The sequence below is a fragment of the Chaetura pelagica genome, unplaced genomic scaffold (assembly GCF_000747805.2).
Source record: "Chaetura pelagica isolate M959 unplaced genomic scaffold, ChaPel_1.0 scaffold354, whole genome shotgun sequence".
NCBI classification, from domain to species: domain Eukaryota; kingdom Metazoa; phylum Chordata; class Aves; order Apodiformes; family Apodidae; genus Chaetura; species Chaetura pelagica.
In genome coordinates, this window is record NW_009953299.1 from 67,559 (window position 1) to 84,948 (window position 17,390).

Here is a 17,390-nt window from a genome sequence, read left to right on the forward strand (position 1 = left end):
TGCCACCTGACCATGTATCACCACACCATAATCCCTGATTTGATGGCTACTTTGCTCGAAGCCTGTCAGTACAGACGTTTTACAGGGAAAAGTACCACGGTACAAAAGGTGTGTCTTTCACGTTTGTTGATGCGAGAGTTACTGAGTTATTTTCAGCACATACAGTTGTTCTAAAAGTTGTCTACTTTAAAATATTGGTGTAAAAAATTACTATTAATGGCCTTTTCACAGATATTTTTTTATACTTTTGTGAAACTTAGGAAATTCTAATTTGTATAGCTGGTTCTGCAAACAATTGTACTCTGAACAGACCCCCAAATGGCCTGTGCTAAATTTAGTTTCATGATGAGAAAGTAAAATTCACATGTTCTTTATTTGTCCATATAATACACCATTTTTTAAAGTTTTAAAATTAGATAAAAGCATATTAAATGGCAGGTGTATGAAGTCTTCAGAAACAATGCCAAACAAAAAACTTGAATTACAAAATGTTAAAAAATACGTAGGTACATTTGAACTTAACATTCCACTAATGCATAATGTTACAGATACTGACTAATGAAAAATAATTGTGCCACTTACCTATTTTTGCTGTTTCTAGGAACTTTTTATTCTGTACATAGGACGATTCTGTACAAAATATGAAGTCTACATTTTTATTACTTATTACCATAAAACAAGGTACAATGTATGTACAATATTAAAATGAAGCCATACTAAAGCCACACTAAAAAGACACTTGTAATATTACTTTTGACATTCCTGATGTACAGGTATAATTTTGAAAAACAAGGGAAGGTGTCAGACACAGAACTTTATGAAGAACAGTCACCAAAATTCTACTTAATTTTTATTTTTGCATGTATTTAGTTTTAGAATGGTTTAGTACAGGATTGTAAGAAGTATATAAATATTGATAATGAAAATGCTAAACCATCAGTGGTGACAGATTTTGGAATATTGTCTAAGCAAATATTCAGTGGCCCAAAACTTCAAATATGAATTTATGGTGAATTTAAGCCTTTAAGAATACCATAGTATTTCCCTTTTTGGTGAGTGTTTATCTTCAATAAAGAACAGAAATAAAATCTAGACAGTGAAAGATGTTCTTATACGTTGAGCATCACACAATCAATCAAACATTGATATACAGTTTTGTTTTTTTTTTCCCCTTGGGTAACATCATAATTCCTTTCAGCAACCTCTTGCACAAACATACGGAACACCCAAAATCAAAGGATAACTGATAATCTACCAGCTAAAGATGGAAGTTCAAACAATGGTATATCAAAATACATAGACATTGCTTTACACAATTAAAAAAGCACCCTTTTTCCCTCAAAAGGAGAAGGCATCTTTATACTGTTTTAATATAGTTTATCCTAATGGTAAAGGATATTCTTTTTCAAGTTTTACAGGAAATGTTTTCAGACACAGTGGACATTCCACTTAAAAGGTTGTGTTGGTCTTTAGATTTAGTTGTTGTAAGCCAATATTTACCACCCATAATTTTCTTCCAATAGACAATGGAAAAAATATTGGAAACTGAATGTTAAATGCAACCAACAAACAGCAGGCACTACATCTGCACAAGGTTACTATGAATGTCTGCTTTGCGCAATTATTTTTTAATGGATGCAGGAGATGTTATACTTCCTTAAAAAGTAAAACAAAACTATTTTTAAAGAAGCCACGTTTTTACCTCTTTATGCATCAAGACATTACACATTAAGTTATATCATGTTACTGCCAGAGACAAAGGAAACTAGTCACCCATTTAGAATAGCAGAACACATTTCAAACAGCTTGTAAGCAGGATAAGTAAGTCAAAATACTGGCCACCCTGAGAGAAATCAAATATTGAAGACAAAGCACTATATTTTAAAAGAGATTTTCCTCCCGTGCTTTTCCATCTACAACAAAAAGCTCATTACATGCAAGTAATCTTGTGGAATATCTAGCAGCATTTGAAGATCATCAGCAACTCAGATGCATTTTCAGTTCACTTGTGAGGTGTATTTGCAGCACATGTGCTCTTTACAACAACAACAAAAAGTATTTTCACGGTAAAATCACTATCTCCTCAGCTCTTAGACTCATTTTAAAAAGCAGAATGGAATTCAAGGGTCTGTTCTTTTCCTTATTTTAATAAGCCCGTGATGTGTTTCCTGAAAGGTTATGTTCACCTTTCAGATAAGAACTGATGCAACTGAAATCACACAATATCTGCCACAGAATATTGAACTCCTAGAGCCCAAGAAAAATGCTGAGTATTAAAAGCTCAGATAAGGGAGAAAACTGAACAAAAGAGTATTTTATTGACTTGAAAAAGCCTAAAATTAAATTTTATATTCAGTCTATTCCCAGTCATAATAAACAAATTTTCATTCTAGGAAGAATTCTTCCATCAGTTTGTATTTGGAATACTGGTGCCGTATTATACACTAAAGACTGTAAAATATGGCTTTAAATATACATAAAGTATTAGGACATGGAATATATAGATATATATCTTTATCCTAAGTAAAGGAGAAATAAATTTACAGAATTCTTAAAAAGGAATGATGATTGAGGATTGTCATGAAAGTTACCAGTTTGTAAGCCATGTTTTAGAATATGAAAGAAAAACTGTATTTTCAAAACTGCTGGTATATTACAAGACTGCAATAAGGTGGAAACAACTGCAAAGTTATGAAATCCTAGAAAAAGTTTAGTACTTAAATTTGAAATAATTTTATTTTTGAAAACACATTTGTCTTTAGTACCAACTATTGGTCATACATTTATTTAGATGGAAAAAGTTTACAGAATGCTTTTCTCCAATATGATTATAAAAACTTCACGTTATCAGCTAGCTGGTACTTACTATGATAACACCTCCAGGAAATTGTACTCACTTGATTATAGTCAACCCAATATTCTGCATGTGGAATTGGGTAATTTACCATTGTTTGAACTACTGATCTTGAGCTGCATACTCTAAGTTATTGCCTACAGAACTGGGTTGAAGAAAGCTTTGACTTCGTGTGTAACTGATTGGTATGGCACAAAAAAGTAAGTTCTACTGTAGAACTGAGTCCAGAAAAAAAAAAAACTTTTCCTCCAAAATAATCTTGCACTGTAATAGTTTAATGCCCATCATGTGATATTAATTCATCAGCTCTGCAATGTGATTCCAAGGCTTTCATGGTATAGATATCCTGAGGCAGTTCTGACTTGCGTCGCACAAGAGGACGATCTTTTTTCTGATCTTTCTGTGCCTAAAAAAAAAACCAAACAACAAACCATTAGTTTAGAAACTAGTTTAATTACTAAATAATTACTTTGAAATATTTCTTGTGTAGCAGTATGTTCACTGATGGGAAGATAAATAAAAAGCATAAGGGAAAAATGTATACTTTCTCCTCTTCACCCCACCAGTTACACAGTTTCACATGTCAAATCCATTCTTCTGATAAGAGGAAAACTTATCAACAAGTACAAAATTCTAAGCTATGAGCAATCATGACATCGCTACTGTGATTATCACTTGATAACATTTTAAAAATTTAAAATTTTAATATAACTTATAACTTATTTTTCTTTTTGTATGTATCTACATGTAAGATAAATGCTTTCATGTATTTTTCATGCTTCTAATTACTTGCACTATTCACATTTCTGAACATTTAGAGTTCTGCTATATAGTTTTACTAATGCTCTCTCAAAACCAGAGAGTATTCTACTGGACTATCTTTAAACTATATAATGATGTCTTTACAGGGTTCCCATATCTGTCTTACCTACCTTAATTTGCCTGTTAGATCAATTATGTTTATTCATATCCTTCTGTAAAGTAAGTAATTACAAAAAATGATTGGCTTTTACTTAGCCATTGATTTACTAGCATGTTTAAGAACTTAGTAAGTCATGGGGGTCAACTTCTATTGTAGCAAAGAGTATTCACTAAAAAGCACTCACACAGTCTGGTACGATAAAAAAAAATAATTCTGGTCTACTTAGTCATTCCATCACCTACCTCATCAGTATGAGCATTCTGCTACACTGCTAACCTCTGGCATAAGCTTTAGTTTCACTGAAACTGTAGATCTTTACATAGTTCCTCACTTCCGAACATTTATTGAAAAAATAAACTAAGCTGTTCTCTTGACCCCTTGTTTTAGCATAACTTTCTGATGGTACTTAGCAAGGGATACGTAACTGCCTTTCAAAGCCTTCCCTCCAAAGCCGATGCAAGAATGCTACCTACCTTTCCTTCTGCAATACCCTAATTCTTAATAAATCCTTTTCCTGCCCAGTGACTCAGACTTGCCAATCCTCTTGCAAACTTTATACTTCTCAAAGATTTCCTGAAGTTTTTCTAATAATAATTCCTGTTCCAAACCATTTTATTAACTCTGCCAGGATAGGATCTTTATCTTTGAAAAACAGGCTTATAAACCTTCTAATGATCTAATTTACTTCTTGCACACTTCTTGAGCAAGGAAAAGCAGGAAAGCATGTACTTGGAGAGATGCCTAAAGAACACTTGAACAGTTCCAACCCAAGTGTTAAGAGTTCTATTTAGTTCACAATTTGTTTCTTTTACATTAGCTTTTTTAATCCTTATCCCTTCTGACAATGAGGGTAGGGGAAATGAAGCACATCCATAGAAATGTGACACACTCTTTTCCATCTGGAATGCTATCAATGAAGCTGTATACAGCCCAAGCATTATAGCTCTTGAAATTGAATTATTTGTAGAAAAGAAGGCAAGACCTAGGTAGAGTCCTTAGTTTTTGGTTTGGGCTGCATTACTGTTTGCACATATATAATAATGGCCCAAATCTGCAAACACTTCCAGCAGATGGGGCTGGGAACTTTGTTCTTAACTGCCTGTCCCAATTGCTAGTATATAGCCATACTTTAGCTCTACAAGAAAGCATCCAATGTTAGAGCACCTGGACTTATGAGATATGAGTTTTAATTCCCTCTGGCCAGGATGGAAATGAACAAAGGTCTCATGAAACTTGAGAAAACTGTTATGCACTATGAAACAGCACAGTAAGAGACTGCCAATACCATCAGCACAACTCTAAGATTAACAAATACTCATTTTGGGGTTTTTTTGTTTGATTGTTTGTTTTTTTTCACAATGGCCTTATATGAACTTTTCTCCACTACAACTGCTTCTAGTCTCTGGAGCTAGTGAAAGGAGGTCCCTCTCCCCTTCACCTGGGCCTAGCTAAGCTATGCAAGGTCTGAAATAAGGCAGAGGTTTAGAAACTTTAATAAGCCCAGTGCTCCTCACTGACTAGCTTGAAGCAGCATTCATTCCCATTCAGGGGAAAGTTACCCTCATCTGCTGCCCTGGATAGTAATGTAACTCAGCCATCGAGATTTACATGTAATGCACAGGGTTCCACTCCAAAGATAAGTGTTTAAAAAACAGGAATCACTGAGGATGTCTTGGAAGCACAGCAGAATTTCTTTCATTTTGACCTTCATCCAGAATGCCACAGTGCAAATAATAAATAAAATACAATCTTGCATGTTAGTGATACTGGAATTTTAAGAAATTAATGCAGGAGTTTAGGCTCACCATATGCTTGCTTTTCTTAAATGTCTTGTTTGATGCACTGGGTCAAATTAACAGATTTCTCTCTGATCTCAACCAGTTTTCCAACTCCACAGGATTTCTCTGGTCTTAAACTTTGCTGGATGTAGAGATATTCATATAACTGATGTTCCTACCAGACATCTAAGTGATACTAGAACATTTCCTGGTACCTCTCCAATTTTCATAATGCCCAAGTTTAAATTTCAAGTGTCAAGATCCTAGCTCCACCCAACAGAAGTTAAACAAAGAATTAGCTAAAGATGAAAGGACTGGAATGACTTCAAGAGTCCCTGCCTAGTAGTAGGTTAATGAAGGTGACAGATGATGGACTGAGGAAGACGACCCATGAGTGGGCAAGAGAAATGACCCTTCGTACATTTTTTCAAAACAGTAGGCTTTAGCCATTAAGAAGGCTCTGAATAACAAACAAAAATGTCATCACTGGAATCCAACTATATTTTAAACAAATTTTCCTTATGAAAAACCAAAACTGTTATACAGAAAAGAGAATAGATCATGATGTGGTAGATTTTAGCCATATTTTTAACCAGCTTTAAAGCATAATCATCGTTCCCGTCCTGACACCAAAAAATACTTCTTAGTCAAAAGAAAACAAAAATTTCTGTAGAAGGAAAGTCAAGAGAGACCATACAGCAGATTCACAGGAATTAGAAATAATAGTGTACTCCTGGCTGCTACAGCACCTCTGATGAAGTTTATTACTGTAGAATAAACGGTTACAGGGATGAAAGAATAAGCCAATTTTATGTCTATGATTAAGTCGCTTCATAAAAAAAGAGAGGAAAAATTCATAAGAGTACTTTATTATCTTCACATGGCTTTACCTGACAAGCCTCTTCTTTCACTGTCTTCTTCAGCATCTGCAAATCTTCAATTAAAGGCCCATCTGTTTCCATTGCAACAGGACTGTTCAGCAAACTCGTGTCGCTATACGTTGGGTACTAATAAAACGCAAAGTGTTAAAATAATAATTCTTAGTACTAATACCTAAACACTAAGAATGTATTTGAGCACTTGAATGACTAGTTAACTGATATTAGCTTCAATATCTGATGCTTCCAGGTATCAGGTAACAAATTTAAAAATGGAACTCCATTACTTTCACTTGGCAGAAACGTCCTGTTGAAAAATACGAACAGAATACAGAAACAGGCTCTGATTCTCTAAGTCTGAATTTTAAAATATTCAGATTTTGCCAGTGTTGAATGTCTACTTTGGCAATCATTTATGTGAAATATTATTAATGCATTTTTTAGTGATTTGTGAACAGTGTAGCATCCCAAACACAATAATTTTACTCTCTGGTGCAATTTTGTGTTGGAAGAGAAAATACACTGTTGTAGGGCCAAATATAGCTAATATACATCCATTTAAAATAATTTCAAAACACAATGTTAAGCTTTTCTGTATTGAGAAAGTAAAGCCTCCATATAAATCTTCTGGGAATAAAAAAAATACTGTAAAAACACTTGTATAGGATCTAAAGCTTACTGTACAGGAATCTCAATTTTTTTAAATTGTATTTTAATTCAGATGAGGTGCACGTGCTCTTGAAATCAAAACTCATTTAGGAATATACTTTTTCATCAATTTTTCCTTAAATATTTTAGTATTTGAGTGTACGAATAACATAACGCAGATGAGACAAAATACAAAAAACTGTCACCAAGGACTTAATGAATATCATTATAATTATCTAAAATCTTAAAATGTATTCTTGTGTCACACAGTCAATAGTAGCTCTGATCAAGAACTGTCATAAATTATACAAATCTAAAAGTTAATATAAATTCTAGGGGAAAAAAAAAAGCACCTGAAATGTCCATTGTTCAGCCTGCCAAAAGCATTTATATCCTTAAGCCAATTCAGCAGAGCATTCAGTGTTCAAATCAGTAATTTTTATTTTAAATTGCTTCTAGTTATTAGCTTTCTTGAAGCATACTATGCAGAACATACTGTATACAGCTTGTGTTAACCAATTCCAGAAAATGTACCCAGCTACCAGAAATTACTTGGGAAGGAAATTTACGATGTAGAGCTCTAAATTTTACTACTACAAGTCAATTCCCTTACTTAGCCAGATATGAAATAGTTCTTCATTTGGTGACAGCAAATGACCATGTGTCTCAAGTACTCTTCAAGCAAGACTTTTGTATGGCTAATGTGATTAAAGGAACATGTTGCCTCTGAAAATAAGACTGCTGCTTTCACATGGACAGTTCTTTTTTGATTGCCAACTGACATACTGATTGATTTTAACAAATTTTATTTGAACAGTTCTGTAATGGTTCCCTGAAAAATGCTGCAAGAGGAAAAAAAATTATGAAATTCCTCCTTCTTAGAAAAAAAGATTACTCCATACTTTGTTTCAAAAAAAGCACTGAGATAATAAAATGTCCCACTTCTGTCTATAGAGTAGTTACTTCGTCTTCCAGTTCTTTAAACTCAGCTAGATGATGTTGGAAAGATACAGTACAGTAAGCTTCTAGCTGCAGTACAGTAAAATTCTGGCTGCAAAGTAATTGAAATGTTTGGGGATTTCTGCCAATAGCAGCAATCAGTATGACTGAGATAAAGGAAAACTGGAAGCATTCTCCAAGCAAAGTAAGGGGAAAAAAATAACAATCCAAGCCAAATCATCCACTTCTACCATAATTTCTAAACATAATCAATAGTCTTACAGAGCTTTTGTTTCTTTATCAAAATTTCATTTATGTCTAGTAATGGATGACAGGATGTTTTAGTTTTTTTTCTTTTAGTAAGAACCTAAGGTGTGCAAGTTCCCCAGAAGACCAGCCCAATGCAAGTATGAGAACAAGTGCAGCAGACAAGAACATAGAATATTACTTTAATCCATGTGACACAGAGGAAAACTGAGCAGTCATAACTCACAGTTTGCAGAAAGATCTCTTTTTGTAATATATTGTTTGCAAAACAGCTTTTCAAGAGAAACCAATTATGGCATCTCTATATTGTCCATAATTTTGCACAATAACTTTTCAAACGGCAATATAGTGTATCTCCTATTATAAGAAAAGGAAAAAGTACTTTGTATCATACTTGTCAGATTTTTTCTTTTAAATAATTACTTGCACAAGAGAAAGGTTACAAATTTTAAAAGCACTTTTATTGTGTATCTTTCATAATACAATTAGTGAAATTGCTTTTTTCCGTGATCAGTCAGACCTGTCTCCTCCACTGATACTTAACAAAACTGAAGCATTTCAACATGAACATGTTAATCTTTTCTAAATACCTGGGGATTTGATTTGGCTAGATTTTCTATTTTAACCCATGCTTCTTCCCGTTCCTTCAATTTTAACTTCTCTCTGGAAAAAAAAAAAAAAGTTTAAAAGCAAAAATAGCAAAAGAAGTTTGGTGAATCTTGCATCACAATCTGTATACTTTCTTACACATGAAAAAATTAACAAGAAACATACAACAGAATAAATGATTTAGCTATGCCTGTTTCAGCGTATTGCCCAAAATGTCACTTACTGTTGACAGGACAATCTGCATCTTATCAAAACCCTGTGATCTCAAAGCAACATTAAAGGGGGTAGGGAAATTACATTTTCTCATGAATGGAATAAACTGGCTGATCCAAGTTCATCTTTTATAACTGCACATTGTTAAAAGGGTTATAATTAAAGCAGAAAATGTCTTGATCTATGTTGAATTGTGTTTGTGTTTTAACTTTTTTAAAATTTAAATTCTAGGTTAGAACTTAAGGAACTAATATATGATTATAAAAAAGGCAGAGATTCTTACTGTTAGCTCAATGGCTTCAGGTAACATTTTAAAGTGAAAGGCCCACAGAAATTTTGAATTGAACACTAACAGAGAATTACCCAACAAAAACACATCCATTCAAGGGAGTCAGAAACCAACATGAATGCTTCTTTTTTTAAAAAACCTGAAGTTTCTTAAACTACTCCTTGAATACACTAAAATAAACAGCTATCTTTGATGGTGGTAGAATTTAAAAGGGCCTTTAGCTTAAGAGGGCTCTCAGGCTTCAATGCATAGAGATGATCCAAACTTCAAAAACCCAGCAGTTACATTCTAAGATAGACACAATTTGCCTTCATTGATTAAGTTAGGGCTGGGATGGAAGTACACTTTATCCACTCCCTTTTAAGTTCTTGTGTGTTGAGGGACCTGTTTTTGGGGAGCTGTGTGGTTTTTTTTTGTTATTATGTCACTCAGCATTTGCCTGCTGTAGTTCACACTCAAAATGTCACAAAAAACTCCCATAAGCAAACAAAAACAGAAAAAGCCAACAACAATAAACAAACAAACAGAGAAGAAAAGATTGCTTTCTCATTTAAAGGGATTCTACTTGTTTGCTATGAAGACATACACAGTCTTTCTTAAAAAACCAAATGCTCACATTGTTATCTATACACACAGATCTTAAAAACCTGATATACAAGCTCATTTTTACTTAAATTGTAAAAAGAAACTACAAAACTTAGATAAATCAATGTACGTTAAGAATTTGTATTACTTCCAGTATATTGGTTTAATTTCAACCACTAATTGAATTAAACCCTGTTTACTTTGAAATTAAAAAGAAAATTAAAATCTCGGTATTTTCTGTACCCACTTTCTAAGTACGTTCCCCAGCCCCTAAAGATGAGATACCAACCATTAATATTTTTGATTTCTCAATCTCACTTTCGTAGGCTTTATAACGTACTGAATATTAAAAGAGATAATATCTAAAATTGGAAACCAAGGAACTGAAGATTAAGTGACTTTATTATTATAAAAATCAGCTGCATTTTGGGCATAGACCAGAAACATTCTAGATTCCAGTTCCCTGCTCTGTTCACTGGCCTATGAATAATAAACTCATAAGGAGTCTTCTGGCATGTAATACACAAATGTCCTGTATTACAAAAGAGTGACAACATTATCTCAGGTAATTTTTAGAAAAACATGCACACGTGCTCACAGACAATGCCATGTGGAAAAATACTGGAAAAGCGTATCAGGAAGAATCAAGTGACCAAATGAAATAAAATAGCACTGCGTAAATAAAGGATGCTAAAATAAACACAGGATGTAAACCAAGCTGTTTCACATCTCTTTTTTACACTGGGCTCCACCACTAGCAGCATCTGTCTCAGAAAGTTTATTTTTAGAAGATGGTGACCCCCTGTAGTATGAGGTCAAACACTACATGAAGCAACCTGTTCTTCAGAAGATTTCACAGTTTATAACAAAAATTTTCAGCAAGTCGATTTGGGGACTCCTGGACTGTTATGAAATGGGCAACTTTCCACTAAGGACACAGTAGATTTTCAGAACAAAAGCTCTCTGAGCAAATTATTCAAGAACAGACACACTGACATGGAAACTTACTTCAGCTTTTCTGCTTTAAATTGCTGTGTGCAGTCATCAAACAGTTTTTGGTTCATCTCCATGAAGAGTTTCAGAGCATTGTATATCAAGCCATGTATAGTCCTATAAGTAAAATTTTTGGTTGAAACTGAGTACTTTAAACTTGGAAATATATTTTTTCTGGTCAACAGTAGCCTACATAACTGGAAAATGTCATCATTTTAGAACAAGTGGTAACAAAACCAGTTAGTGGAAGTTTCAGTTTACCCTCAAAAGGTTTAATACAAGTACTCTTAAAGCAGTTTTCTCACACTTTTGATGCCTGAACTTTTTTTTTTAATACTACATGTACAAGACTGGTTTTGAAATTTAGTAGCTAACACTAATCAAACTATTACAGTTATTACTGGTATCACAGAAAATACAAAATGATGTGAAAGATCTTGATATCAAGTCACTTACTGGCAACTCAAATTTCAGAAAAAAAAAGTTAGTGATCAAAAGGAGCCTAGAAAAGACACCATTCATTTTGAAAACTGCCACACAGCAACAGTACTCACTTCAACACAATTATGCCAGGACTCTTTAGAAAAGTGTCAGAAAAGTTAAGTGGAAAACAAGAAAAAAAAATTTAAAATATGCTTTATGAAGCACTTTCACAGAGTAATTTACAGTTCCAGTTTGTAATCTATTGCTGATTATGAAATTCAAAAGCAATCAGTTAAATCATTACTTTGTATCATACATGAGTTACAACCCAGAGTGCAGTAGCACTACTTCTCTTCAGATTAAAATGAATGGATGGGCTTGAAAGCCAGAAAAATAAGCAACAGCAATCCACATTTACTAGGTCTAATTGCATCACTGAATCAAAAATGTATTAGTATATTATTGGTTAATGTTACTGGATGTATGCACTAACAAATCACTTTATCTTTGATTTCTTTTCCTGAGTTTAGTGGCAGATGGATCATGTGTTCTTGGCCCATCAGCAATCCTCAATTCATGGCCAGCACTAGACTGCCTGACATTCACCACCCCAGCAGTTGCACAACAGCTCAAACAAAGAGGCACTTTACAATGGAACAGCTGCAGAAAGGAGCTGACCAGGACTGTTTTCGCGTGCAAGAGCTGTGTTATCATGGGGAAACAAGTTTAAATAGTCAATGGAGGGAAAAAAAAAAGAGAAAACAAGAAAAAAGGAAAAGAAAAAATGACTGAATTTACAACAAATTTCACTAGAATGCACAAGAAATGCAAATCAGCAAAGACATTAGAGATCCGAAGCCAAAGTTAGTTCTTAGAAGTATCTGAACTGGAGATAAATACCAAATTTGCTTCATATTAATATAAATACATGATGGATTAGATGCACTAAAACACTGTTTCTTGTTTAATGACAAAAGGAAAAAACTATGCTCCTCAATTCTTAATATTTCCTAAAATTTTTGCTAACAGTACTCTCCTCCTTATCCAGCAACTTTAATGTCACAGAATCAACGGCTGAGCACAATGTTCAACTAGCAACTTCCAGATCTGAACTACTTTCAGGCCTAGAACTAGACATGAGAAAAGTAGCAGAATGTTATTTTTCAAAGTGTGTCTTACTTGTTCCAATGCGTCTTTGAATTGCGGTACAAGGATGGAAACATGATGGGTAAAATCTTTGCTGCATTATCACTAATTAAACTCATAATATATTCATTATTCCAGTAGTATAATGCTCGCTCTGCAACCTAAGACATGAAAAAAGGAACACTTACTCAGATTATATTTTAAAGAGCAAATAACAGAAACATTTGGCAAATATAAGGGAAACGTAAGAGAAGTTGCAACTAGGAGCTGATGGAAAAATAGCTTTTTCCTTGATAGGGACATGATTCATTCTTGAAAAGAAACAACGAAGCTAATACATTGATCTCTAAAACTTAGCACAGGATTGAAGATTTTTTTTTTTTTTTCAACAAATAAAATTCCTTACAATGAATAATCTATGAAATCCCATTAACAAGTCTGCTTAACAAAAAATATTATATTATTGTACATTCAGGAAGTACTGACCTGAAAGTGTGGACTGGACACACATTTGGCTAGCTGTCTGAAAAGAGGCTCCATAACTTTTACAAATTCAGATGGTTCAATAACATCTAAAATTTCTTCTAGTTCATTTAAAAACATGACTTCTTTTGGACTGTGAGTCTTTGGCCAGTATTTCAGCAGTGCCATTACAACCTGTAGAGACAAGATGAATATAAACTTAATGATAAACTGACTTTAACTTGCATTAAATTGTATTTCATTAAGAAGTCTAGCATTTTAAACAGAACACAAAACACAGGTTTCTTGTCCTGTGTGTCAATAGTGATCAGATATGGTTTAGTGTCACAGAAATAACAGTTAATAGTCCTAAAAAACCAAGAGAGTTCTTGCTCAGCTGTGTACTTCAAGAACCCCAGTTCCCATTTTACAATGGAAACGGATATAATCTAATAACATGCACTCTTGTTAGTAGCAACTGTTTCACTGATTGCTACTTAAGTGATTAAACAGATTAGTTCAGTTATTTAGTACTGAGGGTAACGAGGCAAAACACTATATACCATTGAAAGTATTTATATATGCAGTTATATGCAGCCAGGCCAAAGTCTGGTTTTATCTATGGTCCAAACTTGGTGGATGTGAACAAGATCTGACTCAAAAGCCTTGCATCAGTAGATAGCTCTGTGCACCAGAAATATGTGGTCCGTCCTAACATCCATCTCTCAGCTAAGCGTAGTTCAGGCAAGATAATTTCTGACTAACCTGCTTCTGATCAGTCATGCCATAGTCAGTCAGCCAGAACAAAATAAGCAGAATAAACCCCTGGTTGTTCGTAAGATGTTGGTTTAATTCATTTTGGACATTCCAAATAACTGTTGAAAAAACTTAATTTAACAGCTCAAAATGGCTAAATGTTTGACTCATTCTAATAAAAACAATTACATATCAATATTTTGTTCCCAAAACCTCTTTTAACAGTCCATAGGTGAAAGGGGTATTAATATTCCAAAATATATAATAAACTCAAGATAAACTTACTGGTTCTGTAAGCGTGCTGTCCTTTTCTAAAAACTGAACTACACAGTATGCCAGCTACAGTAAAAGAAAAAGATTTTTATTAATGCTCACTGTGAAACTGAAAACACTTTGAAATCACTATCATAAGTGAATAACAGTACAAAATTTAAATAACAACACAACACTTTTTCTGTAGTCTTACAAAAATTATTCAGCAGATGATTAACACAACAAAAGGGTAAATAGTTTTTACCAATTTTTCCCAACCATCCCAAGTTTGTCCTCACTTTTTCTGGGTTTTAATACACACAAACACATAATTCGATTTGTTTCTTTTTAGACCTACTACTTTGCATTTTAGCACACTTAATCTTTTCAAACCTAGGATTTAAAAATCACAATATTGTCCTCTAAAGGGCTTTCCACTTGCTAACATTTTGGTGTTCCACGCTGATTTAGTAAATACTTCCTATTTCTTAATCTGAGTTAGTTTAAAAAATGCATTAAGCAGTTGTAACATTCTTTAAAACTAGTATGAAAAATACCAAACTTACCTGTGGATGGTAGACACTGAGTGATTTCACTTTGTGCAATGGTAACAAAACCTTCAATAGGAATATTTTGTGCTCTTCTTTTAATGGTAAGGCAAATCCATTAATTATGCTGCCAGGGAAAGAAATTTTAAAACAAAAATCTGTAATTATACTAAGGCTGCACAACTGTAAAGGATATACCAAGATCCTTGTTTTCAGTGCTTTTTTTTGTCTCCCAAAGAAAATGTACAAAATAAGCACACACCAGAAGCTATTTTTTTTTTATCCAGTTCTGCAAATATTACAAATTACTAGAATAGTCAAATCAATCCCTGCTCACCCCTCATCCAAGCTTTTCACAGGTCCCAAATTCTTCCAAGCAACACATGACCATAACTACAATTTGGATTCTAACTGTCACTATGAACTATTCGCTATCATCAAGGTGTTGTATTTGTATTTTTCCCAGCTTCTTCAGTGAAAACAGAGACTGGATGCTGAAGAGATCAATCCAGTATAACAGACAAGTCAAAACATGACTTCCAATAAAATACTACAATTTCTGCAAGACCCTAGCTTGAAATTAAATTCCTTTTTACTTCTGACAAGTCAAAACCCAGGAATCCCCCTAAAACCTGCTACTCATAAGAAGATCTATTTCTGGGCAGGTACGTAGACCTAGAAAATTTTAAAACATCTTTCCAGTGCAGCATCCTGGGCTGCATTAGAAACATCATCACCAGCAGGTTGAGGGACATGATCCTCCACCTCTGCTCAGCCCTAGTGAGACACTTCTCACTGGTGTCCAATGGAAGGGCAAGAGATAACGGGCACAGATTGAAACACAATAAATTCCTTCAAACATAAGCAAAAAACTTTTTTATTGTGAGCAGGGTCAAACATGGGAACCTGTTGCTTAGAAAGGCTGTGGGGTCTCTATCCTTGGAGACATCCAAAGCCTGACCACACACAGCTCGAGCAACCTGATCTCATTGACCTGGTATTTTTATGTGCAAAGATACGGAAATACCATAAAGTAAACCTAACTAAGCTTTTAAGTGTGTCAGTGTATTTTAAAGCATCTTGCACATATATTAATCATTTGATAAAAGCACACTAGTTTTGACTGGGCTATCAGCTTTAAGTTGTACATTTTAGTTTCAGAAGCTTGCAGATGTATCACGGAAGTTTGCAAAATTATGAAATTAACAAATGAAGGTTCTGGAATCTTCATATCCTTTGTTTACTCACTTTGCATTTAATGATTTTAGAATACTTTTTGAATAAATTTCAACTCATTACATGTTATTTGTAGTTGCTTTACAATTAGTATTAATTACAAGGATCCTAAACTAGAAAATAAACTTAAAAATAAGTTTTAAAAAACTGCCATGGCAAAACTTTGTCATAGGTTCAAATTTTTGCTCTGTTTCTGTAATCTTAGACAAAACTTACTCTCTTCATTACAGCTTTGACATGACATGAAGCTATTTTAATCTTGTCTCAAAGCAATCTACAATTCCCACCTTGATAGTTGAAGTCTACTCTGAAGGCCCAGTACGTATAATTAAACAAAACCTACAACTTACCTTCCCAGTATTTCCAGTAATTCTGCTATGCCATTGTGATGTTCTGTTTCATAAATAAACCTAAATGAATGACAAGTTTTACTCAGTTGGTGCCAGAAAGAGATACAAACCTAACATGAAGCTCCCCATCTAACCTTACAGGTAGCCTTGACCTCCCTGGTTTAGTTGCCCAGTAAAAAGAAAACAGAAATACATAGAGGAGAAAAAACTGTGTGGAAACATCAATCAATAGCACACCAAGCTGCGTTCAACCTTCACACTTGCTTGCTCTCTTCCACTTTTAACAAAGCAGGATGCACTTGAGCTTTTTCCAGTACTCATATTCGATGCCATTTTAATAATGCAAAACTGAACACATGCAAACAATGCTTTACATATTAAAATAACACAGCAGCATCTGGCATGATCAAATGCCATGACTCAAACGTCTGTAGTGCATGCAAGCACAAGGTGTTCAAACAGTTACTACTTAAGGATCTAAAAAGCTCTTTGGCATTACAGACTTCTGTGCATACGAAAGGCTCTGTAATAAACAGAGGAAGTAAAACATTCCTGAATTTCCTTCTGATAGAGCACTGCAATGGACTAAGCAATCAGCTTTCCAATATTCCCAACTGCGTGACTGTAAAATTTATTGAGAAAGTTCTATGCACAACTTCAGGCATTTTGCAAATAGCTGTAACATTTACACTTAGGAGAAAATAACTCCACTAATCAGAAAATACTTTTTTATTTGAAAATTTGTCATAGACTTTCATATTTACAGCTGCTTTTAATCCAGAATATTTGTGATGACTGTTTTGTCTCCTTAAAGACCCTTTCCATATAATTCAGGACAATTCCAAGCAAAACTAAAAGCAATGATACAAAAAGTGCTTGACTGACTTAAGAGGAATATTAGGTTTCAATAACTTTTAAAAAAATACATCAGAAAAAAAAAGATTAATACACTATCAGGACTGGATTAATGCAATTTTGGTCAGTGGCTAGAAGACCAACTCCACACATTTCTTAGGTAACCACAGTAACAAACTGACAGCTTGCAGGAAAAAGAAAAATAAATATTTTTATAAATTCTACACATACTTTAAGAGATTATCATGCACAATTCACTAATTCAAGACAGAACATAACAGTAGTTTACTTGGATGCAAATGTTTCAACTTCTAGCTCCTAAATATTATACAACTAAGTGAGGTTTTCTTTTTAATTCTTCTCTTCCTTTCCTCCCAAATTGCTAGG

At 33.9% G+C, this 17,390-nt stretch overlaps 1 protein-coding gene across 2 annotated transcripts in view; it reads right to left on the bottom strand.

Annotated features, from left to right (window-relative positions):
• Nucleotides 1–587: 587 nt before the first annotated feature.
• Nucleotides 588–17,390, bottom strand: part of PPP2R5C (protein phosphatase 2, regulatory subunit B', gamma) — a 48,980-nt gene continuing 32,177 nt past the window's right edge. Inside the window, exons 6-14 of one of the 2 annotated variants that reach the window (XM_009998002.1) lie at nt 16,149–16,208; nt 14,581–14,689; nt 14,048–14,101; nt 13,031–13,201; nt 12,578–12,705; nt 10,991–11,092; nt 8,877–8,949; nt 6,445–6,561; nt 588–3,260 (exon numbers count right to left, since the gene is read on the bottom strand). In XM_009998002.1, coding sequence (XP_009996304.1) covers nt 3,129–3,260; nt 6,445–6,561; nt 8,877–8,949; nt 10,991–11,092; nt 12,578–12,705; nt 13,031–13,201; nt 14,048–14,101; nt 14,581–14,689; nt 16,149–16,208 — 946 coding nt within the window. In that variant the 3' untranslated portion in view covers nt 588–3,128. The remainder of the gene's footprint in view (nt 3,261–6,444; nt 6,562–8,876; nt 8,950–10,990; nt 11,093–12,577; nt 12,706–13,030; nt 13,202–14,047; nt 14,102–14,580; nt 14,690–16,148; nt 16,209–17,390) is intronic. The other variant, XM_009998003.1, reaches the window with a different exon arrangement.